Source organism: Bacillus rossius, chromosome 1, assembly GCF_032445375.1.
Source record: "Bacillus rossius redtenbacheri isolate Brsri chromosome 1, Brsri_v3, whole genome shotgun sequence".
In the NCBI taxonomy this organism is placed as follows: domain Eukaryota; kingdom Metazoa; phylum Arthropoda; class Insecta; order Phasmatodea; family Bacillidae; genus Bacillus; species Bacillus rossius.
Window position 1 is genome coordinate 142104568 of NC_086330.1, and position 26909 is coordinate 142131476.

Here is a 26909-nt window from a genome sequence, read left to right on the forward strand (position 1 = left end):
GCTTCACCTTTAAGTAATCTTACTGTTTGTGGAAGGTCATTGATAAATAGTATAAATAATATTGGCCCCAATATCGAGCCTTGAGGTACACCACTGGTTACTGGATTTTTTTGCGAAATGTATTCTATTAATCTTCCATTGTTATTTCTATGAGTAAGTGCTGTAACTTGATAACGGTTATGTAAATATGATTGAAATATTTTAAGTGGTACTCCTCTTACCCCATATGATTCTAATTTTGTAATTAACAACTTATGATCTACACAATCAAAAGCCTTAGAGACAGGATAGGACAGATAGGACACGACCAGTCCCTTATTTTTAGGGCACTGATTTTTGGTGTCCTATCTGTTGCTGATTTGATCCATAACTGTATATATATTATTTCCTTTTTAATGAACTTTAACGGAACTTTTACGATTACAATTTCCCCCCCCCCCCCCAATAACCTAAAAAACAGAAAACATAAATACGGCCAAAAATTCATTGTTTATTCTTGTACAACCAAAATTAAATATTTTATTTCACATTATAATTCCATAGTTTTAAAAAATAAGCTAAAATTACGATGGATTCCACGAAAAACAACTGTTTATAGCCTCGCACAAGTCCTCGTTTATTAAAACGGCTGCCGATCTGATACCTTACAGGGGTTCAGTTAGGACACGTTTTGGAATATGACCCGAGAGTTAGGGTACGGCAGTTGCCCAACAAGGCAGTGCATATTCGCTACCTTACTCAAACGTCTTGGAATACCGCCCTATGAGCCAGTTTTCCCGCCAGGATCCACGCCTAGTCTCGAACACGAGAACCCGGACGACGGCAGCTTTAAGCATGAGTGCAGGTTCTCACATGTGTAGATGCGGCCTATAGCTCAGTCCCATGTTATTGAAAACTAAGACGAACGAAGTTTAGATTAAGGTTTACATGACTGTATCGTCCAGAGACGGCCCAGTGCGGACGACACTAAACAACATCCACGAGTGCAGTATAACTCCCGAGGATGAGACACACATAGCCCATCGACTAAAAAAGAACAGACGAAGCCCGCGAATGCACGGTCGTACACAGTACACTTAAGCGAAGCGGTGAGTTCCATAAAACACCGTGTTTGGGGCCAGCCCCGGGGCCGATGAGAATTGAGTAGAAAGAACTTACACTATTGAGGTTACTAGATGAGAAACAAAGTGGTAATAACCCCATGGTGCACGTGTGTACGGCCCCTGAGCTGGACAGACTTCAACTGGCACGCTACTGGCAGCTCCACGCCAAAGGAAGCAGCATTTCCAGTGCGAAGTACGCGGAGTGCGGGAATGACTCGGGTTGTGTTTTGTGGCCTAATCACACAGTGAATAATCTTTGATTTCTTAAGTGCTACATATGATTAAATTATAAGTTACATTTTTACTAATTAAAGAAAATATACGGTAATAAATTTTAGGGCATACGTTCGGTGGATTGATATCTACATAGCATGGCAGACGAACACATGCACACTCGATAGCCGCACAGGTGGCTTATCAATTTATCGGCCGTGGGGCCATTCCACACAGTTGCGTCTTTGACTCTGGGCGCAGGCTAAGAGTGCCTTCCGCCAGCAGGGCCTATTACTGGCAGGGTAGGGACTGGGCTTTACTGCTGCAGGAGGTATTATGTCAGCTTTGATCTGCAAATGTGTTAGTTTTTTATTAGAAATTTAGGTATAGCATATATGGAATAATTAATTCTTTCTCCTCTGAAGTCCACTCCATCCTTTCTAAACTTGACTACTGCTGGCTGCGACTCCATTCCCACCTCCCCGAGGCCAGTGTTCTACCTGCATCCTGAACTCCATTTTTCTCCTATGAAACTTCTCCACCCTCTGGAAAACCCCAAACCAGGCAAGCCCGTATTCTTCCCATTGTCCTACCATCCCATTTCTCTACTCCCGATTCAGACCTGGAAAATTAAGAGAGAAAAAAGAATTACAAAGTCGCACCAACCTAAGACCTGTTTAGAACAAAATTTGGACAGTATTTTATGAATCGAAAGTATGTCGAATCTATACTAATATTATAAAGCTGAAGAGTTTGTTTGTTTGAACGAGCTAATCTCAGGAACCACTGGTCCGATTTGAAAAATTCTTTCAGTGTTGGATAGTACATTTATCGAGGAAGGCTATAGGCTATATTATATTATCAATAACATTAAAGATCCTTACTAAAAGTCCAATTTAGAATCAAATGCGTTGGAGGGGGTTAGATACAACATGCAGTACACGTACGAAGTGTGTGCTGACAATGCCGCAGGCGCTAGAAGTTTATTAAGCGAAATACCACTCACTGACTCACTCATCACGAGATCTCTAAAACTATACACCCGATTGACTTGAAATTTAGCATAGTTACTCATTTTGTGATGTAGACGCTCACTAAGAACGGATTCTGCGGAATATCGATCCTAAGGGGAGTTTCGGGGGCGTAATATATCAAAATTTCCAGTTTTTGGTAGGAAACCACCATGACAACGGCTGTTGCTTTGTTGATGCTTCATTCGTCTCTATGGCAACGACTATTTCATTGTTAGTGCAGTCCTCATCACCGTTGAAATTTTGCGGGTACTTTAAATATCATAAATTGCCCTTTTTTTCAAGTATATATATTTTACAGACTTGAAACTTCACAGTAATGTTCCTTATGTTACGCAGGATGACATTTTCCGAAAATTAGATCCCATGGGTGGTTAAAACCAGGCAACAGTGGGGACTTTGTCTGCATGAGAACAGGATTTTGCATTGTTCATGCCTTCTGCGTCTCCATGGCAACGGGCATCGCGCGGCAGTGGCGTACCCACAAGGAGGGTCATGTATAATGAGCGGCGCAAGAGTGATCTGCCTGTAGACTGCCGTAGCGAAGTACGGGTACATCAGTTGTACGATGCGTGCACGAGTCGGGAAACCATCGGTGCTATTCATTTTCTCTCCGGTACATTATACAGCATTGTAATAAATTTTCACTGAATTTTTTTTATTTATCAATAGGTAGGTACTGTAAATGGGAGATGTGGCTTAATTTTTTTCCCATTAGTATAGCCGTGCGAAGACGGGTCGGGCAGCTAGTGTAATATAAAGATCTTAACGGGGTGAAGGTCTAGATACAATTTTCGAGGGAAGGTTACTGAATACAGTAAGACAGATGGACATGTCAAAAGCTGCTGAAAGAGCCATTCTCAAGCACCTTATCCCTCAAGTTACCACCATACCAGTTCGGATTCCACCCCTCCCACTCCACGATGCTCGTCATCGCCTTGGGTTGAGCTCGTGGTGGTCTAAGAATTCGCCAGACAGCAACATATGGACATTATGCCATACCCGAGCCTTCGACTCTGTACCACACATCCCAACTCATTCACTGCCGCACCTCAACTGACCTCTCCCTCTATATCGTCCGCCTCCTCTGCTTGTTCCTGGAGGGCCACATATTCCAGCTCCTTGTCTCATCTCCCCAGCATTCCATATAGTGCCATACTCAATCCCCTCCTCTTCACACTCAAAACCGCTGACTTCCAAACCTCTCCAAGCACCCACTTCGTACAGTAAGCTGACAACCTGCCTCCTAACTTCCTTCACCACCGATCGGATGCTTGGCGACCATCTCAAATGCTGTCTCCATTCCCTCAACTCCCAGTTAATAGTGCACGGCATTGGAGTGAACCAATCCATCCTTTCCCCCCAGTCAACACCCCCTCCATGACCCCCCTACCATCATCTCCAGTGTAGATATCCCCTGGTCACCCACACTATATCTAGAGTAACTCTGGACCGCTCCTTCAACTTCATCCCTCACACTGATTCAATCTAGTCTAAGTCCCAGGCCCACATAGCATAGTTGGCCACCGTCCTCTGCCTCTCATCCAGCACTCCTCTCCTCTCGACATTCGCCTCACTGCATTCTGTACCCACGTCATCTCGCACTTCACATGTGAATGCCCAGTCTGGGGTTACTCATCTCTCTTCAACCTTCACCTTATAACGCATACATACTTACATGGATCCCGACTCATCTTTGATCTTCCCCATAGAAACACTACGACAAACACCCCTGGAAAGGATGGGACTGCTGATTTACACAAGATGCTCTGCATGACCACAGCTAAATTCCTCAGCTGATGCGGACGCTATCTCAAACCCCTCATTCAACTTACAGAGGTGCCAACCATCACACCCCACCCCCGACGACCCCTATTCACGACTGACCACTGGTGGGTTCAGCAGACAGCAACAGAGACCACAATGTCGACCGGTAGCACCTGGGGACCAACATCAGTGACCCCCCTCATCAACATCACAGCCTGTAACTCAGGGCCGCAACTAGAGTCTCTGGCACCCGGGGCAGGAATGGATTCATGCGTCCCCCCCCCCTCTTTTTTTGCACATACCACACCAATAAAGCGGGGGGTCCGGGGGCCCTCCCACGGAAAAATGGTGCTATTTAAGCATCTTCCATACCTACATGTAACAGTTTCTGTGCTACTGTACCTTCCATGCATGAACCCACTATGTACATAGAGTAGTCCGTATAATCACTAGACTTGTTCATTAAATATATTGAGGGCTGATCGCGCATTGCCGGTGATTTCGAGATGTTAACTATGGGCGCCACCACGTGGAAGGGCACGTGGACCCGGCGGAGTCTCTCACTCAGGGCGTGACGTAGCCCAAGTGGGGACGAGTTACCAGCCCTTTCTATCCTAGCTACCCAGACCTGGCCCGCTCTAGGCGTCGGGCACGCCACACTCCTAGACTCACTCACCACGTGATTAAATAAGTACTCACTTTATATTTATTCTCCAGATTTAATTTCACTAACACGTCTCTCTACACGCCCGTTACACGTTACACATTACACGGTTAAAAAGCCTGAGGCACGAATCGGTTTAGGTGAGGGCATGGTCCACACACGTGGCCATACTGCAAAGTATACTTATTACACGGTGATGAAAAACTCGACTGAGACAATTAATTAATTAAACAGCCCGCTGACCGAGAGCTGCCCCGAGGATGACGAACGAAAGCGATTTAAAAAGAATTAACGATACAGAAATTACTTGGTCAGTGATGAACAAAGGTTGAGGTCCCCGGGGTGCTGGCGCGTCTGCTCTCGGTCAGTGATGAAGATGGACTGGGGTGAGCTCATCGCTCGCAGGTGGCAACATGGCGCCCTTCGCGCCAACACAATTACCGTTACTGTATTCTACGACTCCGTGCCCCGGCGAAAGTTGAGTAAATTACAGATAAACATTAAAAATATATAAAAATTACTGACAATGGAAAGTTTGTTACTATTTACTTATTTAATGATAATTCATATAAAAGCATTCCTATCCTCGTCCAAGTCCGTGCCTGTTCGGGTCCGCCCGGGCAACGTCTATAGTTATTTAAGGTAACCTATTTAAATTACAGAAAACACAAGTAAATTGCACAACACTGGGGCAAAGACGAATGAAAACAAAAAGGGTTTACAAATAATATTAAAACGTAGCAAATTAGGGGTGCGGCGCACTGCAGCTAAGCGCCCTCTTGCCGGGCTAGACACACACGCACACACGCACGCACGAGCGGGAGGTTTGAACTGAAACGGTGGTTGGGCGGTGCCATATCGGGCTCAAAGGGGCCGCAGGCCCGGACGACGTCAATTGCCCCCTCCGAAAGTAGGCCGATATGACAGCGCCGTTTGACAGATGGTTGGGGGGCGTTGCCTGTGGTGTTTACGTCGCGCACTCCCACGTGGCAATGTTGATGTTTATGTTTGTGCGGGCAGGTGGCAATGTTGACATGACGGACGGACAAGCAATGTTTACACGATGGAAGGGCGAGCAATGTTTACATGATGGCGGCGAGCAATGTTTACAAAATGACAGTTGAGCAATATTTACACTATGGAGGACGATACACACGGACAGAATGGGCGCTGGCTGACTAACCTTGTGGGTGGTGACCCACCAGTTGTCCCGAGCCCCAAATCTGCGTCAGCTGCGGCTGCGGCGGCTGCTGCGTGTGATAGCGTGGCGGTGGCCAGGGCGCCGGCCGGCAGGGGCGGCGGCGGCCAAGGTCAGGCGGCTCGTGGCAGGCGGGCAGCAAGCGCGGGCGGCGCTCGGCACGGCCCGGCTCAGCCTCGCCGACAGGCGGGCGCTTCGCGGCCCGTCGTGACAGACGGGTGACAGGTGTCGAAGTCCGGGTGGTGGTCACGTTCGGTGGTGGGACGGTCGGGCGTCCCGGCGTCGTGGCGTCGACCTGCATCGCGACAGGCGGATGTAGGGAGCTCAGGCGACTCTTCACGGTGCGGCGTCCCAATGTTGCCAACTTGCGACATTTGGGTGGCGTCTCGTGCGGCAGGGCACTTGACCGGTGTTCCGGTACTGCGGCGATCGGCGTCGGAATCGGGCGTCGTGGCGTCTCGGTCGTTCCGGGCGTCGCGTCAGGTGGGCATGGAGGCGGCGTCAGTGTCGGCGTCGCGCGCGTCTGTCTCACTCGGGCATGATCAACTGGCTGTGCTTCGAAGCCAGGCGGGCACAGCGGGGCGAATCCGGGCGGGCACAGAGGAGCGAACCCAGGCGGCGGGGCGGCGCTCAGGCGTCTCGGCGTCAGGGCCCTGGACATCGTGTCGCAAAGCGTCCCGTTTGCTACTGCGCACTCTGGTGGCGGTGACGACGGCATGATGACGTCGAAGCCAGGTGGTGGCGACAGGGTGACACGAAGCGTCGGCGTCGAGTCTGGAGGCGTCCGTGGCGAGTCGTGTGGCGGAGACGATGCGGGTTTCGCCGGAAATGACCTTGGTGGCGTCGGGACGGCGGTTCGGTGCGGTGGCGAGGTCATTCCGGCGTCGGGAGGTGTCTCCGACACGAGGCGGGTGCTGGACGGCGTCGCAGACTGCGGCGGGACGGTCGTTGTCGGGCGTCGCTCGGTTGGCTTCGGCGAGTCAGGCGTCATCATAGTCGGGATGAGTGGCGTCAGGTCGGCGAAACGAGGTCTTGCTGGCGATGATGCGTTAGGACCAGCGTCGGGAGACGTCAGGTCGACGAGAGGTGCCGAGGTTGGCGGCTCCAGGACAGGAGGTGGGAGCGGAATTGTCGGCGTCGGGACGGCGAGCGTCGGAGTCGGGATAAGTGGCGTCGGGTCGACGAAACGCAGTGTGGCAGGCGGCGGCGGGATCGGACTTGTGTCGGGAGACGTCAAGTCGATGAGCGTCGGCACGGCGGGCGTCGGGACGGCGGCCGTCGGCGTCGGGACGACGGGCGTGGGCGTCAGGACGACGGGCGTCTTTGTCAGAGCGGTAGGCGTCGGTAACGTAACACGTGGCGGTGCGGGTGACGTCAGGACGTACCTTCGTGGTGCTGGGGTCGGCGTCGTGCGTGAGGAGTCGGCTTGGTGCGGCGGTGACGTTCCGGCAACGGGCGGCGTCCTTGGCACGGGCTGCGTCGGCGAGTCGAGCAGCGTCTTTTCCGGCGTGGTTGGCGTCGGCGTGAGCGGCGTCTTTTTCGGCGTGAGTGGTGTCGGCGTGATCGGAGTCGGTGTCGGCGTGAGCGGCGTCGGCGTTTCGGGAAGCGTCGAGGCGTGTCGTGGAGGATTTTCCAGCGTCTCTGCCTCGTACTGCGCCTGGGTGGCTAGGTAGGCAGTGCACCGTGCGCACGTGAAGGTAAAAAACTTGCGCAGTACGGTCCATTCACGTTCGCCGATACAGCCACGATGCCACAGGCCGGCACATTCCTGGCAGCGGTATCCCTCGCTACTACCTCCGGGACACGACCTAGCTCCACATTTCGTCACGCCGTGTATGCGGTACTCCGTACAGTAGCCACACTCGTATCCGGCGGCGGTCCTGCCATGCAAGTCCCAACTCGGGCGGGGAAAGTAACACCCGATACACTCGTCCGGATACGGATACATGTCTACGCACGTGGTACTCTGCACACGAACAGTCCTCACGAACACATCAGCACTGTGTTACTTACTGCGCTCGGAGTCCGTTGTTTGTGCGCGGATTCCTGGAAGCGTGCGCTTGGCTGATCACGTGGCTGGCGCGCCAGAGTCCCGCTATGCGCTCCGCGCGAACAATAGTTCCAGCGCGAACTTTAGTTCCGCGCGCTCCGCGTAACAACCGCCTATCTCACACGCTCGTACAGGTCTGGTTTTCGCGGAAGATGTAACTCGCCCCACGCTCTTGGGCGCCATTTGAGGGCTGATCGCGCATTGCCGGTGATTTCGAGATGTTAACTATGGGCGCCACCACGTGGAAGGGCACGTGGACCCGGCGGAGTCTCTCACTCAGGGCGTGACGTAGCCCAAGTGGGGACGAGTTACCAGCCCTTTCTATCCTAGCTACCCAGACCTGGCCCGCTCTAGGCGTCGGGCACGCCACACTCCTAGACTCACTCACCACGTGATTAAATAAGTACTCACTTTATATTTATTCTCCAGATTTAATTTCACTAACACGTCTCTCTACACGCCCGTTACACGTTACACATTACACGGTTAAAAAGCCTGAGGCACGAATCGGTTTAGGTGAGGGCATGGTCCACACACGTGGCCATACTGCAAAGTATACTTATTACACGGTGATGAAAAACTCGACTGAGACAATTAATTAATTAAACAGCCCGCTGACCGAGAGCTGCCCCGAGGATGACGAACGAAAGCGATTTAAAAAGAATTAACGATACAGAAATTACTTGGTCAGTGATGAACAAAGGTTGAGGTCCCCGGGGTGCTGGCGCGTCTGCTCTCGGTCAGTGATGAAGATGGACTGGGGTGAGCTCATCGCTCGCAGGTGGCAACATGGCGCCCTTCGCGCCAACACAATTACCGTTACTGTATTCTACGACTCCGTGCCCCGGCGAAAGTTGAGTAAATTACAGATAAACATTAAAAATATATAAAAATTACTGACAATGGAAAGTTTGTTACTATTTACTTATTTAATGATAATTCATATAAAAGCATTCCTATCCTCGTCCAAGTCCGTGCCTGTTCGGGTCCGCCCGGGCAACGTCTATAGTTATTTAAGGTAACCTATTTAAATTACAGAAAACACAAGTAAATTGCACAACACTGGGGCAAAGACGAATGAAAACAAAAAGGGTTTACAAATAATATTAAAACGTAGCAAATTAGGGGTGCGGCGCACTGCAGCTAAGCGCCCTCTTGCCGGGCTAGACACACACGCACACACGCACGCACGAGCGGGAGGTTTGAACTGAAACGGTGGTTGGGCGGTGCCATATCGGGCTCAAAGGGGCCGCAGGCCCGGACGACGTCAATATGTTGAGACCTTATATTGTAAATCAGATTAGACATTCCTGGCATGCATGTTAAAAAAAAAACTTTTTACCAGTTACCAGTTGTAGTAGGAATTACAATGCAAGCGATTTCGGCGCCCCCACAGATTTGCGCCGGGGGCGTATGCCCCGCTTGCTCCTCCCTAGTTGCGGCCCTGCTGTAACTTAATCAAGGCCATCTTCACCTCATTGATGCTGTGCCCGCTTCTGCTGGCAAAACACTATCCAGTTCCACCGCTCGACTCCTAGCATCTCAAGATGCAGATGCCATGAATCAGAAACCCACACATAAGGACAACCATCTGTGGAGTGGCACCAAAGTTGTGCAATCGTCAATAAATCGTCACCACTATAGCCTTTTGCCCATGTAATTGTTTTTCCGTTTGTAATTACTTTTTACTAAATGAAATTTTTGGGAGGAAACCCCAAGCAGGGGACCTCTCAATAAAAATAAATAAATTAAAAATGCTAGTTATTGAACTCTAAATAATCTCAGTTTGTACATTCTAATTTTATTTTAAATGTTGTGTAAGTTAACTGTAGATTGGGTTAGCTCTCACACATAAAAAATATATTTTTTTTAGGTCAGTAAAATAAATAACAAATTTTTTTTTTCTTTATACTCTAAAAGCGTGAAAATGTACTTAGGAAATCTCATAAAAAAAAAAATGGTAATTTTATACTGACCGCAAAGTTGCCTGAGCGAGCGGTGAACTTTGAGTATATTCAGAACTGATTAGTGAACAGCCTGCTTACCTGCTCGTGTAACTTCCGGTCATCGACACTCTTGACGGAGCGACTGTTAGACGGCTGATCTGCCTACACCTAGTCACTTGCGATACCTGTTGTACTGTTACACCAAGCTTTGGGGTTTGAAAAATGGTATATTTAGTAATGGGAAAGGGGGCCCCGACAAAATTATTTGCCCCCGGGCCCTCAGTTTCTCCCAGCAGCCTTGCATATGGCTTGGGAAATACTGCTTTTGCACTGTCTGCAACAGCTACAGTAAATTTTTTAACAAACTTCCTGTTCTTTTAAGAATTATGTAAATAAGTTCACAGGAGCAAATCTTTATTATAATAATACTTTCATGATTTAGACAGAAAATTTTGATTTGTATGCTTGTGGGCAGGATCTTACTGTAGCTTTATGAGCAATGTTAGCATGACTTCATCATAAGCAACTTGATGGCAGCTCCTATTTCAAGCAAGTTCATGTTTCCTTTGTACATATAGTGAGTCTTATTTCCATTAATTAGATCCAACAGGTCTTCAGTGTTTACAATTTTCAGTGTTTTCTCATAGATAGTGGACAGCTCATGTTGTACGAAAACTGCTCTAGCAATCATGCTGCGAGCTGCGGTAGAGGATCATGGGGACTGCTTCCGACCTGGGACAGCTTTGGTGGACGTTGCTCGGGAAGTGGGAGAATCTACGAAGTTTATTGCACAAAAGGAAAACATTTTATTTCCACTATTAAGTTTAATTTATCAGTTGTGCTGCACATTTGAATTGCAGACTGTGTCTCGGTTTATATACTGCATAAGAAATGCAAGACACAACATGATAAATAACATTTTCAAATACTCTTTTATAAATTATGCAAGATTTCAAAAGATGTCAAAATGTAATGCAAGGATTTGCCAACTTTCAACTTCTTGCGTTTTAGCCTTCTACATATTATGAAACAGAGTGTACGAAAAATTTAACGACGTAGACGTTATGTGCAGAAGCATACACCGAATTTCATTTCAGGAAGGAGTGCAGAGAAGGAGGTGAAAAGGGAAGGGGGGGGAGGGCACTACATGTGCCTCCCGGTTACCTACAGAAGGCTACGATTTTCTTTTAATCACACACATCACTTTTCGCTACCAGCACAATGAAAGAAAACTATCATTTTAAACAAAATTTTTAAGAATTTCACACATTTTCATGAAAAAACATTAATTATTAAAAGAAGACATATAAAACTTTTTCTTACAGTCTGAAAGTTTCAAGTTGTAGGGGCGATAATGTCTTGGAACTTGCATAGTTTTTTAAACCAGACTATTAGTTTTCTTTGTTTATTTTGTGAAATGATGGTTCCATACAATCTTATTTATTCCTTTAACTTGTAAAATATTAATGAATTTCAAATGTTGACATATTTATTACATAACACACATTATAAGTAATTTTTTTATCTTGTAATTTGCCATTTACTGTGTTTCATGACTCATATTTTTGATGAAAATTTGCCATAGACTTAGCCTTTACAAAACTAAGTAAACGTCTTTAAACTATTTTAGATATAAATATATTAAGGTCAGCAATGTGAGTTCAGAGACTCTTGTCACAAACGTACCACCAAATTATTATCTAACAAAATAATCAGAGCAATAACCCCTCTAAGCTTACTCATTAGTTCTCTCACATAACTCTCTACCATGTTAATTCCACTCCATGTCCTTACAAAAAACTTTGCAACGCCCATTCACTATCTCTTCTCCCTCTGTACCCCGCTCTATGCAATCTATACCCTGTTTTCCCCAGCCCCCTTCACCTGTTACAACTTGAACAGTTTCAACAGCCTTTTCTACCCACCTTCTCACCTGTTAAGTTACCCAATACATTATAATCCCTAAGATTGAGTTGAGAATAGCAGTTGAATCACAATAAATAAACACTTCTTATTTCTAGCCCATCTTGAATATTTATTACCATTTTACACAATACAGGACTCTATGAGACAATATTATGAATTTCATCACACATGGTTTCTAGTCTTTATCTTCTAGAGAAATAAATATTTTCTTTTCCAGTAAACAACACAACACACAAATAATTAATTATATCTAAAAGCACCACACTGAGTAAACTTCTTTAAATCTGAAGCAACCATTATAGAGAATATTGCACAATTTGGATTTTAAAAAATCTTCTTACTACCGCCAAGACGGTTCCTTGGTTACAAAAATAAACAGACGTTAAGGTAAGACTAATACAGACAACATGCCAGGTATCCTGGATGCAGCCATGGACCAATGGCTGGAGAAACTCGTGAAGTGATCACTCTTGTGTGTGCCTGTAACTTTTCACCTGCAGCAATCATCGTTACCAACATCATTATTCATGAGATTGTTGTACCAGGATGCAAGGCACAAGTTCGTGCCAGCCATTGAGTAAGGAAAAGGCAACAAAACTTTTTAACATAAAAAAATTAAATCAGGACACAAATTTAAACCCATCAATGAGCACAAGTCAGAATATCAGCCAGTGGCAGGTGGCATAGGCGGTGAAGCAATGGGAACCAAGGACAAAGGAAATTCATGTCTTCAGAGTCTAGACTGTTCCAGTTAATGATTAGCATGCTTGAAAATTAAAAGTATGAAATTGACTAGATAGGTACTATTAAAGTTTTTATATTAGTACAAAAACTAAATACATATAATAAATATGGGGTTCTTTGGAAAATACCCAAAAATTACCATATTATAAAATTAAACAAAGATATACTGAGGCTTTGACCTGGCTCATGTTATGGAGGAGGTAAAAAATTATTTCACATGAGCATAAAAAAAAGATTGGTCCAAACACTGAATTCATAAAATAATGCATTCAAAAATGTTTATAACTTTGAAACTGACAATTTATGATGTACAACAGGTTGACTGAAACAAATAAAAAGGTTACTTAAGCAGTTTGGGGATCATGGAAAAGCAAGTCAACCTTTTGAGAAATTTCTAGACATTAGTGCCTCCCTGCATGTGCTGCAATACACTGAGGGCAATGAGAATAAGTCAGTTTAGGATGATGCCTTGAACTATAATGACTTCATGAAAGTGACAAAAATGATGGTGAACAGTCCAGTTAATTTATGGCCATGCAGCTAGTAGTGTACCAGGATGTTATTGTTTTAATGAGTAAAATAATCTAACATGCTTGGCTAGTACCTGATTAGTCCAGAAACTCACAGCAATGATACTTAAAGTAACTGCATACAAGACACCAAAAAGCACAACACTCCTACAGAAATATGTTTTACCAGGGTTCCCACACTCATTCTCTAGAAAATTTCTCTGAGTTTTCCCTGTCCAAATAAAAATTATTACTCTGTCCCATAAATATATTGAACTACAAATACTTATAGAAACACATTTCAACCACATCTACCATGTCAAACTCACCATAAATTCTTTCCCAGAACAATACACAATCTGCACTGTTATAATTTATACCAAAGTTACCCACACTGCCAGTTTGTAATATTAATCCACATAATAGGATCAAACTTTGAAACAATTAATTGATTGTGAAATGTGAATAACAATCAAGATTTTATCATGCTTCAAATCAATAAATAAAAAAAACACAGTTTACCCATTAATTGTTTCTCTTCATCTTTATTAATTATGAAAACATGATTTTCAACTACACCAATCCCTCAAAAATGTTCGTCTTTTTCGAAACTGCGTATTCTGAAGCATTAGCCTCCATAAAAAGCAGGACTAATTTACTTAATGTGTTCCAAAAGGCGTAGGGAAATATTCTTTACGTAATATTAATACGTAGAATAACACTCAACGATGTATGTCACACAAGTTATCATTATAAACCTACAACACCATGTAATGGGAGATAGGTGGTTATGTACTTATCATCAGTTATCTGGTTCGCTTGACTGCCCGAGCGTGACCTTCAACTACACCAATCCTGTCAAGTCCGTGATTTTTTTTAAATTGCACCATTCATTAAAGAACCTTTTCCATGTGAATCATCTGTTCATTTCTGTTCCGGTATCTAATATCAAATATGTTTCCGCTAGTACAACCAACAGCATCATATTTGAATAAACATTTGATAGAGTCCTTATTTCGTGTAATTGTGTGCATGGTTGACGTGCTTAAAACTAAGTGTTGCCTTCATGACATTCTGCATGCCATAATATTACTTGTTTTGTCTCAAATACTTGAACACAATGCATTACGCTCTCACTTGGAAGCCATGATTCCAGCTGCAGGTGCTTGCACATGTACAGTTACCTGCAAAAAAATGGCAGACGTTGCTTTGTGTTTGTGCGTGCTAGTTCCCTGCCACTGGCTAGACCGAAGTTTATCACGGCCCGGTCTGTGGCTGGAAGACAACGGTATGGCCGGGCGCATACCCACAACGTAAAAAAATTTGGTCCCTTACACTCCATAGCCGCAAGTGAACTTGCCTTAGTTGATATTTGTACAACAGCCGATAGTGCAGTCAGACCTGTGTGCGCATCTCTTCCCCCTCGTATGGCTAACTGTATGCCACGGCACATCTGTTGTTTACCGAATTGAAGCAGACTTCATGGCGTCATGCCCTTTTTTTTTGTCTGTGGCAATATCGTGCTAACTGAAATTTACAGACTTGCCATTCAAGACTGGGGCAGTAAAATTAACATCACACTAAAATGAATTCGTGCAATTTGAAGATGTGCTTAGTGAGGGATTGGTGTACACATGAATTGGATATTTAAGTGGAGACTGGTTTTAAGAAATTAGAGGAACATTATAATATCGACAATTACAAAAACTGATATTTGGTAATTTCCCTGTGTTTTCCAGGTTTTAAAGTTACCTTTTCAATTCCCTACGATTTCCCAGATTTCCAGATTTTCCCTGTCTGCGGGAACCATATTTAAGTAAAAAATTACACATGTTAATTTTCTTATGATAAAAAGTCTCACATACAAGCAACATTATTCCACACCAAGTTGTTTATTTTGTCTTCAATCACCTGCTTGTGGTCTCCGTGATTATGCTCTGCATGCTGGACAGTGACTGTGTTACCTTGCGTGTAGAGGCGACCTTTGCACTTCCGTTTTCTCTTCTCAGTGCAAACCCACAAAGTGCGATCATTGGTGAACGTTTTATGAAAACAGTACAGGAAGTTATCATACACCAGCTGTCTATTGCCCCTCAAGCTACGAACAAACTGGACGGTTCCTATGCAAAGAAGAAAAGAGAAAAAAACATTTTGTCACCTCAATAAATTTTTATTCTCTAGCATAAAATGTTATTTCTAATCTATAAAACATTTTCTTGGATACAAGTTTAATTAAAACAGAAACAACATAAAAATAGAACCTCTCTTCAGGTAGATCTAAAACAAAATCTTAAATCCACCCATCTCGCAAAATTACATAGCCTAACGATACATGCACAAAAATAGCAGGTCCAAGAAGTCAAATAATTTATTTTCAGTTCATAAAAATGTGGTGGAAGTTCTCTTCAGAGAACTGCTGTTTTCCAGTACAGAAAGCTGCACCTGGGATCAAACTAAGTATGTTCCGGATTTGAGAAGACTTTTTTGACAGGTGCTTTATAGAACATTTACACACTGACAGCTGAATATTCTTTAGCACCTGCCAAAAAAGTCACACCTTATCTTGAACAGAGTGTACTAGGTGCAACTGCTAAAGATGGTTCCACACGTCTTTTTCATTTTAAAGGGACACACAAATCGTTAACAAAACTGGTTGTTTTAGTACCAGCCGTCATAATGATAAATTTACATGTGTGACCACAGCTAAAGAAATTTTCACGTTAAAAGTTTTGAATGATTCAAGATATAATGAAAATAGTTATTTATGATATAAATTAGCATAATCATTATCTCTCAAATCACATACATTGTCGTTTATGAAACCAGTCAAAGCACGACATGAAATATTAAAACTCAAAACAAAATTTTTAATTTTCTCTAGGTGTTTGCTGAATTGTTTTAATCTGAGATATAAAAATGGGAAAGGACTGATGGATAAACATGGGAAAGGGGGGGGGGGGGGAAGTGAGGTTGAGATAAAAGAGCTCAAATTTCCAACTTCCAGAAACATCAGGCAAAAACTTATGCATGGAGCTGAGGCAATATATCGAAGGCTTCTTGATCTGGCAAAGAGCGACGTAACTGCGAGAGGCGGAAACATTTATTTCACAAGAGACAGTTGCTCGCTGCCTGGGTTGCCGCTTGCGCTTTGAACTGAATTTTCTGTCTGTGATCATTGTGGTTATGGTTGGCGTTGCGCACGGTCAAAACTCCGCCTTCCATGGCCACGCGGGCACGGCACTTCAGGGCCCTCTTATCGGCGCATACCCAGAATTGGCGCCCACCAAAACTCTCTTTGAAGTTGTACAAGTACTTGTTGTGGACCAGCTGCCTCATGCCTCTTTGGCTGAGCACAAAATGAAAGTCTCCTACAAAAAAAAACCACAGAATAGTTTTTAGTCTTTTGAATTTTCACTATTTACCTCCATAACTACATATTTGCTCAGCTACCACCATAACATAACTGTGCATCAAGAAAAGATAATAATCAGAAAGTGGAACTTAATCCCACAAAAAAAAAACTTCTGAAGCATGAATTCACATAAAAGAAGATTATGGAATGCCTTTTACATTCACTAACACACAGAGCTAAATATTCATGTGTGCAAGCTCTGAAGTTGTTTTACTAGATAACATTGATCAAAATAACGATTACACATTACCATTTTCAAAATAGTATTTGTCAAGTCAATAGTTATTTCATTAAAAATGCTGAGTTGTAAAAACAATTTATAAGTGTTTTCTTGCTATAACTGTAATAAGTAAACTTACAATTGACAAAGAATGGTAAATATACTTTGAGTATTTATTGATGCTGATGTCATCCCGACCATGGCCTCTAAGCCCGTGCTCCGCACCGCTAGTACCCGATCCCGTTTTCGGAGCGCACCTAATGAGTCAGGCGAGCGCCTCGGGCATGACCCCACTAGACTCAAATAAACTTCAGGGCACAAAACCCCGGGGGCTCGACCCCATAAAACAATTAAGTAAAAATACATCAGGACACAATTATTAATTCACAGGCATTAAACAATAGACTACGAATCTCATTACCAGTCACAGCGGCCACTGGTCTTAATTAAAGTGCCCATGACAATGATCAAGTCAGATTAGGAGAAATCCAACTAAAACAGTTCACAGTGAGACAATATGTTAATAAATTTACATTTGCCAACTTGATGCCACAATTCAAATAATTAAATACTATAAAACAGTTGTTAAGCCTTAAGCACCCAATTACCAGGTGCTACCCTTTAATTGAGCACCTGGAACGTGTTTTAAACTTATAATAAAGCAAATTAAGTTGATATAAGTTTTCAGCGCCGACTCACAAAGGAGGTGAAAGTTTCCCTCCCTTGCGAGGCGGCCATGTTCGGCAGTCTCCAACCACTCCGCGCCGGGTCAAGACGTGTGTCCGCGAGCAGCCTTCATTTTTGTTCCACTGATTGCTCACTCTGCACTGGATTTAATAACCAAACATTTTTAATTCATTACTGCTCACGTAGACTCGGCGTGTATTTCGCGGACCCAGGCTTATCTTGACCGTTTCCTTGGTGATTCCGCACCGCGTCGCGGACCACGCAATTTACGGCACTGGCTGACTCCAGCCAACTCGCTTTCATTAAGATTGCCGCGCATACGCCTGCCGGCTACAACCTCACGTAAGTGTAGAATAGAATTTAGGATCACGCTCATTGAGCCCTCTTAAGACAATTAACTTTCGGCGCTGGCCGTCTCCGGCGAACTAGTAATCACGTCCCTGCGAGACTGCAGCGGCAAATTCACAGTGTTATGTTAGTGTCGTGTTTTGTTTTGTAATCAGCGTGTGTTAGTGTAATTGTACAACGGCTCAGACGCCGCATAGCGTATTATCATAGCTTTTGTAGCGGTTCTGCCACCACGTAGTGTATGTGTAGGGAGTACAGCGTACCCATGCGTACTACTGGAGAAGTCCGTAGATTAAAGCCAATTTAATATAAACTGTGTCGTCTACGATTAGTCCGCACCATTCCGTCCTCCACACGGCCGAGCGGCCTCACAGCCAAGTATGTAGGGAGTTTCAGGGTAGATTTCCAGCCACGTACCTGGCAGGGCACGCGGGGGCAGAGTACCCACTACCCATCACCAACGACCTAGTGTCCCACTAGCCTGGCCCCCCCCCCCTCCCCCGGACAACAGCAGCACTGACACCCGTAGCGCCCGTCAGGTACTTCCCGGGCCTTCTACAGAGGCCGGGTGACGGCAATGCGTGTAAAATTTGTTCACCCTATTTAAAATAATCCTTTTTACATTTGTGCATAAAAGGTAAATGAGTTTCTGTTTAAAATATATTTATATTGACAAATATATTTTTGGATATAATCTCTGTGCTACTGAGAAAGAAGGCATTTTACAAAATTTATATAAAAATATATTACTTATTTTACTTATTTTTAAGACATTTAAAGGTGCAGTAATCTTAAAGATACAATTAGTATTACAGTAAACTCCCTATTATCCGCGGGCGGATGATTCGCGGTACAGATTATCCGCTCATGCTACGAAAAAATACAGCACATATGTAAATATGTATTTTATTACAAGTTAGCAAAATTGAACTCTACTGACGAGTGTATTGTGTGCAGTATACAGTAAAACGCCACAGGCCTTATCGGAACTCACGGAGTAGGCTGGCATGCGTTGATATTTTTGTCTCTGTCGCGCTTTGTTTCTAGTCGTATGGTTGAGCACTTTTATGTTTACATTACTGAAATGTTAATTATTCAGTAAAATATTAAAATTTTTAGCACCATTTAAAAATTTTTTTACTGCTAATTATAACTTTTACTGTATATAAATTTTTAGATTTTTAAGTAAAAATTAATGTTTTCACATTTTTGTTTCCCATTTTCAGCTCTTTTGCAGATTATCCGCAATTTTTACTATTCGTGGTGGCCCTGCCACTTAATTTAGCGGATAATCGGGAGTGTACTGTATTGGTTTGTTCGCCATCTTCAATGTTATTTTGATCTCATTGGTACAGACTGAAAATGCAACAATGCACAGAACTTTTTAATACGTGCTAAATTCACTGTAGATTATGTAAAACTGCAAGTCAAGCCCAGTCCAGATAATAACAAACATGGCACAGAAAGTATGCAGCAACAGACCAATTTTCAACTTCTTTATTTTGTGAACTAATTTTTATGCAAGGTCTTGTAGGACAAAAATTTTAGACATTCTGTTGCCCGGAGGGTACGCATATTTTAGTTTTGGAAGGAAGGGGGGTTTATTGAATCACTTTGCCCTCCTCCCCCTTCCCAACCTAATGTACGCCCTTGTCTGTCACCTTACACAACGGTAGTTTTGATCTAGAAATTTATACCCAACACTTTTGAATTTAAACATGGTTTTGATGGAATGCAATATGAAAGAGGAGACTGTTCATCACTTTGTTGAACATTTAAACAGTCAGAAATGCAGATTCTTTTTACGAAGATGTCGAGGTAAAAACGATCATTTCCACTGCTACTAAAACTATGTAAACTTAATACTCTCTGAAAGCTAATTTGTAGGTGGAAAGAGAAATCATAACAATTTTTTTAAGCAAATAGTGAGATAAGCAACTACCTTGGAAAACCCCTTCTTCAGCAATGGATAAGATGTGGGGGTTTGATGAAAAGGTCTCCAATACCAAATACAACACTTCTCTTTTTTTATTTCTGCAGGGTTAATGCAATGTGTTGTATATGTGTAAGTGAAAGACGTGACGTCAGGGATGTTAGAGGTGTGAGGTTGGTAGTCAGTGTGAGGAACGATGGCGGCGGGTGATGTACATGAGATGCTTGTACAATGTATGTCTCGAGAGAGCAGTGTAAAATAAAGAGATAGAACAAACAAAACATGGCGCAGTCGGTCAGTCGTTTCGCCCGAACAATCTTTACGTGCCGGGGTAGTTTGAAGGCGTAATCGCATTTGTGGCAATATCATCGTCTCCTGAACGTGGACAACAAAGGCTAACATGGCGGACGCAAACAAGCCTAGCGGGTTGGACCTAACGGGAAATGTCAGTGAAAATTGGCGAAAGTTTAAACAAAACTTCGAAATATTCATGGTGGCGTCAGGAAAGCCAGAACAATCATCGCCAGTTAAAGCAGCTGTTCTTCTGAATTTGGTGGGAGAAGATGCTGTTGAAGTGTTCAATACATTTCAACTTGCAGATGAAGATCGCACAGATTACAAGAAGGTACTTGAAGCATTTGAGGCTTATTGTAAACCCATAAAAAACGTGCCATATGAAAGGTTCTTGTTGTATTCGAGAAAACAAAAAGAAAATGAACCATTTCAGTTGTTTGTAAATTACTTGAAAAAGCTTGTGAGAAGTTGTGAATTCGGTGAACAATCAGACGCAATCGTTAGGGACTGCATATTCATGGGTGTGAGGGACACCAAATTACAGCAAGAAATGCTCCGCATGAATAACTTAACCCTTGAAAAAGCGTGTGAGCTAGGTAAAGTGGCTGAATCAAGCATACAACAAATGCAGTGCTTACAAGGTGACAGAACAAAAGAAGGGATCTATGAACACATGCAGCCCGTGTCGGTAAATGTAGTAAGTTCAAAGCACAGAGTCAGTGAGTCAGTCAGTGGGTGCAAGAGAAGGGTTTCAGTGGCAAGTGCAAGCAATGCAATCTCACCCACATAAAAGGCAAATGCCCAGCATATGGCAAACAATGTCACAATTGTGGGAAGCTCAATCACTTTGCGATAATGTGCAGAAAATCACGTGAAGTAAACAAGGTGAGAATGATAAATAAAAAGGAAGCAGAGAGCTCAGATGAAGATTATTTTGTAGTTAATGGGATAGTAATAGCAAAACAGAGTGTTAAGCAGGTAGAATGTGTAAGAAACCAAGAAAAATCAACAAAGTGGTATGAAAACATAACAGTTGAGGAAAGGAAGATAAATTTTAAGCTTGACACTGGGTCAGAGGTTAACATTCTACCAGAGACAATGTTTAGGAAAGTGGATAATCAACTGAAGGTAAGGGACACCAACAAACTGTTGGAATGCTATGGTGGATTTAAAGTAAGACCCATTGGCATTGTTAAGTTACGGTGTGAATCAAAAGACGTAGTACAATACATGGATTTTCGAATTACCAATGCGGACAGTACCCCAATACTAGGCTTACAGGCATGTGTAGACCTGAACCTGATCAAAAGGGTGCATCTAATTGGACTAGAGGACACAACAGTGAAGGTTATCAAACAAGACTCATCGCAACCAGAATCACCTCATAGCAAGTTCATGCAAGAAAACCAGGATGTCTTCACTGGACTAGAAAAATTTCCAGGTCAGTGTAAAATTAGTCTGTCAGGATGCTCAGCCAAGAGTAGCACCACCTAGGAGACAACCGCAAACAATAGCCCCCAAACTGAAAACAACTCTAGAATCCCTAAGGAAGAGAGGAATTATTGAAAAAGTTGAGGAACCAAACTCGTGGGTACATAACCTAGTTGTCGTTGAGAAGCCAAATGGTACACTAAGAGTCTGCCTGGACCCACAACATTTGAATCCTGCCATCAAAAGAGACTTTTATCAAATACCAACGATTAAACAGCTAACAGAGCAACTGTCGGGAAAACTATATTTTTCAGTCTTTGACCTGAAGGATGTGTTCTGGCAAATTGAGCTCGATCAAGAATCCAGTGACTTGTGTACCTTCTCTACACCGTGGGGCTGTTACAAATTTCTCAGATTACCGTTTGGTGTGTCCTGTGCACGAGAAAAGTTCCAAGAACTGAATGAAAGTGAGTTTGGTGATATTGAGGGTGTTGTGGTGTACTTTGATGACATTCTTGTGACTGCGACATCACTGGAGGAGCATGATAAGTGTGTAGCAAAAGTAATACAGAGGGCAAGAGCTCACAACATCAAGTTTAATCCAGAAAAACTACAATACAGACTGTCAAAGGTTAGTTTCATGGGACATGTGTTATTGAATAATGAAATTCAACCTGATCCAGGTAGAGTGATGGCGATACAACAAATACCAGATCCTCAAAATAAGAAAGAGTTACAGAGACTGTTGGGGATGGTTAACTACCTACGACCATTTATACCCAACATGGCAACAATCACAGCGCCTCTGAGGGAGCTACTAAAAACTGATGTGTCCTGGCAGTGGCTGAAATGTCACTCGCAGTGTATAGCGAATCTTAAAACAGCCGTAAGCTGTGCACCTGCAATGGGGACATTTGATGCAACCAAGTCCATTACCATTCAAGGAGATGCATCACAGGATGGCCTTGGCTGCTGTCTCCTCCAAAACGGACAGCCCATATCATATGCATCTCGAAGTCTAACCGCGACAGAACAAAAGTGGGCACAAATTGAGAAAGAGCTATTAGCCATAGTATATGCAACTAACAAGTTTCATTACTACATATATGGTCGGGTGGTTAAGGTCCTCACAGATCATAAACCTTTAGTAGCTATTATGAGCAAACCAGTATCAAAGATAATGTCCACGCGACTTCAACGACTCAAATTAAAACTACTGAAGTACAACCTGGATGTTCAGTACCTCCCTGGGAAAATGATGCACATTGCTGATCTACTATCCAGGGCCCATGGGACAGATGCAGCTGAAGATGATCCGGAACTGGGTGAAATAGTGCATAGTGTGAGTAGGCATCTTCCCATGACTGAAGTGCGGAAGGAGGAATTTCGACAAGGACTGGCCGCGGACCCAGTGCTGAGTGAGGTGATGAAATGGTTGACGATCGGGTGGCCTCACAAAAAGGGTAAGGTACCAGTGCAGTGCTACCCATTCTGGGGTGTAAAGAGTGATCTTTTTGTAGAAGATGATCTACTGTTTCTAAGTGATAGAATTGTAGTACCTAAAAAACTGAGGCAGAACATGTTGAAAGTTATTCATGAGGGACACCTTGGAGTGGGAAAAACTAAAGCTAGAGCAAGGAGGGTGTTCTTTTGGCCAGGCATGTTGAAGGAGGTAGAGCAATATGTATTAGAGTGCAGGGTGTGTGAGAAATTCAGGACCACAAACCGGAAAGAACCCCTACTCCCTCATGCAGTTCCAACATTTCCCTTTGAGAAAGTGGGAGCAGATATACTAGAATTTGGAGGTAAAAGTTATTTAGTGATTTACGATTACTTTTCAAAATGGCTGGAAATAGTTAGTTGGAAAGTAAACAATGCATCAGTGTAATAAAGGCACTGAAAGCCATCTTCTGCACTCATGGCATTCCAAAGATAGTGATGGCTGACAATATGCAGTTTAACTCATACGAATGTACACGCTTTGCACATGAACATGAGTTTGAGATACACACATCCAGCCCACTACATTTACAGTCAAATGGAATGGCCGAAAAAGGTGTAGGAATCGCCAAGAACATATTGAAGAAAAGCTGTGAGGAGGGTAAGGAATATTGGATGGCACTGATGGCATATCGTAACTCACCACTGGCGGGTATGGATGTGTCACCATCAGAACTGTTGATGAGTAGGTTAGTCAGAACACAGATACCGACAACTGTGAATAATCTCCTCCCGAAGATTCAGTCTAATACAAAACCACAGTTGATTGCGAAGCAGAGGAAAGTTAAAATGTATTATGACCAGAGAGCTCCAAGGAAGCCTTTAGAATATATGAAAGGGCAAACAGTAGTCATGCAGAGGGGTGTAGTGTGGGAGCCAGCCACAATTCTGGAGAAACACAGTGCACCACGCTCATACATAGTTAGGACCCACTCAGGTCAAGTGGTTCGGAGAAACACTAAATATCTAAGACCCTCCAACTCTGAAGTACCCAAAACAGCAGCATGGGGGAGCTATAACATTGTTGATGAAACTAGAGGAGAGGGAAAGGAGCAGGAAATCAACTTAGAGTGTGGTGAAGAGAGTGAAGACAGTAGGAGATGTAAATCACCTGACTTCAAAGGGTTTGACCAAGAGACAGGCCAATGCAGTAGAGGGGTGAGGAGTGATACAGCCAGTCAACCTCAGGATAAGGCTGGAGGCTGGGAGTCCGTATACATTACAAGAACAGGCCGAACTGTTAGGAAACCCAATAAGTTTCAGTAATATCAGCTTTGGGAAGAAAGGAAGGTGTTGTATATGTGTAAGTGAAAGACGTGACGTCAGAGATGTTAGAGGTGTGAGGTTGGTAGTCAGTGTGAGGAACGATGGCGGCGGGTGATGTACATGAGATGCTTGTACAATGTATGTCTCGAGAGAGCAGTGTAAAATAAAGAGATAGAACAAACAAAACACAATGTTTACATCCTCCCAATACAAGTGCCGTGAAACTGCTGAAATTAAAGATCAGAAACACACATGTCTGATTCGAGGAAGTAATGGCACTTACACCAGGTAAATATAACACAAAAAAATTGTTCCTTTTATTTAAGCTTTATTTTTCAAGAATATCCTTCGCATGTTACAAAATAACTAAAAATATTCAAATTACAATGATTATTTATGAACAACAAGTAAAAGTATTTTAGGGTACGGTATTTTTGAAAATGCAGAACTTTTTCACAAGTGCAAAAAAAAATCTATAGTTTATCCAAAGCACAGTAACCTTTAAAATATTGGTGTATTTACATCAAATTATTTAGCATGAGATTCTGTATAGTACTGGGAATACGATTTTTGCAGGCGGCGTTTCTCTTCTATAATGTGCGTGTGCTCTTTGTGATTGTGCAAAGAGCATCGCATGTCCACTTTGCTACCGTGCGTGGCCACACGTGCTCGGCACTTCGTCTTCTTCTTGTCCACACACGTCCAGATCAGGGATGCTTTATTCATGTTCTCGTAGTTGTAAACAAAATTATTGTAAACCAACTGCTTCATTCCTCTGAGGCTACGGACAAATTCCAAGTCTCCTAGAAAAAAAATATATTTCATCCTAGTGGCATTTCCAATACATTTAGACATTGTTAGCAAAAAGGATATATGTATATTATATATCTATGCATTCACAGTTGTAATAAAGAAGTATGTATATAATACAATTGTGACATGCACACCAACACTCACTGAAGAGACTGCAGGGGTTGCACGACAGATAACAAAGTACAGTAACAACACAAACAAAATAGAAGTACAAAACACAAAGAACAAAAACAAACACGGACAAGGACACAAATGAACACTAAATCCTTCAGGAAATGTTAATTGAAAATAACATAAGATTTGATAAATTTTATAACATATAATAGTTGCTACAAACATATCTATTGAGTAAGTACTAAGATAAAATTTTTTTGATAAAAAAATAAAATCACTATTGGTAATGACTAAATAAGTCACTGGAAACAAATTAAAAGTATTAATTAACTTTATTTACAAGTCTATCAAATCTATTGTAGTTATTTATTAGTCTAAAAATATAATTTTTTCTGTTACATGTACATAAAGTAGATGTTAAATAACTATGGAATTGTGGAGCTCTTAAACCAGGATTATCCAAGACATATTTACTATTAGTTTTGGAACTATAATAGTTTTTAATAGAGAGTGAGCCTAGATAGGCCCACTGGTCAGAAAGAGAAGTTAATTTAGGGGGAGCAAATTGTAATAAATTAATAAGTTTGATTAATTTATTTTTAATATTCTCAATTTTTTCATTATCAGATGAATTAATATTATTCCCTATTGCTGAACAATATTCTAGTTTTGACCTAATCATATCTAAGAAAGAGATGAAATAGAATCAGAGTTGTAGTATAATACGTGATGTATTTGGTTAGAGTAAGCGTTCTTCGGGAACTAGAGGTTAAATAATCTACATGTTGCTGATAGAATAATTTGGATTCTAAATTAACTCCAAGATATTTTAAAGTTGTGGTTGTTGGAATGAAAGTATTTTACAAAATGTAACCATATTTGATAGGAATATATTTCCTGGTAAAAGTTATTATTTCAGTTTTATCATTGTTAAGAAGAACAAGATTTGATCTACACCAAACTTCATTACATTAATGTCAGATTGAAATAATAACCATTAATAGTGGTAATTTTAATATAAATTTTAAGATCGTCCACAAATAATACACCAGCGGAGTGAGTAAGAGCCTGCCTGAGTGATATCATCAATGAACAAATTAAAGAGTAAGGGTGACAATGTACCACCCTGTGGGACACTAGAGCTGGCTTCAAGAAGTGTAGTGTAACAGTTATTAATAGAAACAAAAAAACTTCTATTCTTTAGATAACCGAAAAACCAGTTAACAAAATTATCACATAACCAAAATTAGATAATTCACCTAGGAGTAATATTGAATGACTAACAGAATCAAAAGTTTTGGCTAAATCAAAATAGCAAGCATCGACCTGACCCCTGTTTGTGACTTCGTTATAAATGTGATTGAGATAAGTGATACTTGGAAACTTTTAATTTAGAACCATTTTATGGCCTGGAATAATCTTAGTAATTTTTTATTTATTTGGGAAAAAATTGAGTATTTAAGAAGAGGTACTATTATATGAGAACAGCCTTTCAATATGAATTTTGGTATCCCATCATGGAAGATTTTAAAGTCTTGATGCCCCAAAACTAGGCTTTCTGTGATGATGGGAATGGATATGGTATCATAAAACAAATTTGAAGAAACGTGGTATTTGTTGATTGGTGACCAATCGTTATATTGAATAGCATTATACAGACCAAGATAATTGGCCTATTTATAGGACCTAAAAACAACAGAAGAATCAATACTGTGAGAGATTATCCAATGTTATATTGAT

At 42.5% G+C, this 26909-nt stretch overlaps 1 protein-coding gene across 4 annotated transcripts in view; it reads right to left on the bottom strand.

Moving 5' to 3' along the window:
• Nucleotides 1–11986: 11986 nt before the first annotated feature.
• The window catches only part of LOC134546235 (protein bric-a-brac 1-like), a 284962-nt gene continuing 270039 nt past the window's right edge, over nucleotides 11987–26909 (bottom strand). The window contains exon 6 of one of the 4 annotated variants that reach the window (XM_063388894.1): nucleotides 11987–15271. In XM_063388894.1, coding sequence (XP_063244964.1) covers nucleotides 15009–15271 — 263 coding nt within the window. In that variant the 3' untranslated portion in view covers nucleotides 11987–15008. Of the gene's footprint in view, nucleotides 15272–16062; nucleotides 16520–24537; nucleotides 25046–26909 lie in introns of those variants that run through there. The other 3 variants (XM_063388895.1, XM_063388890.1, XM_063388888.1) reach the window with 3 other exon arrangements.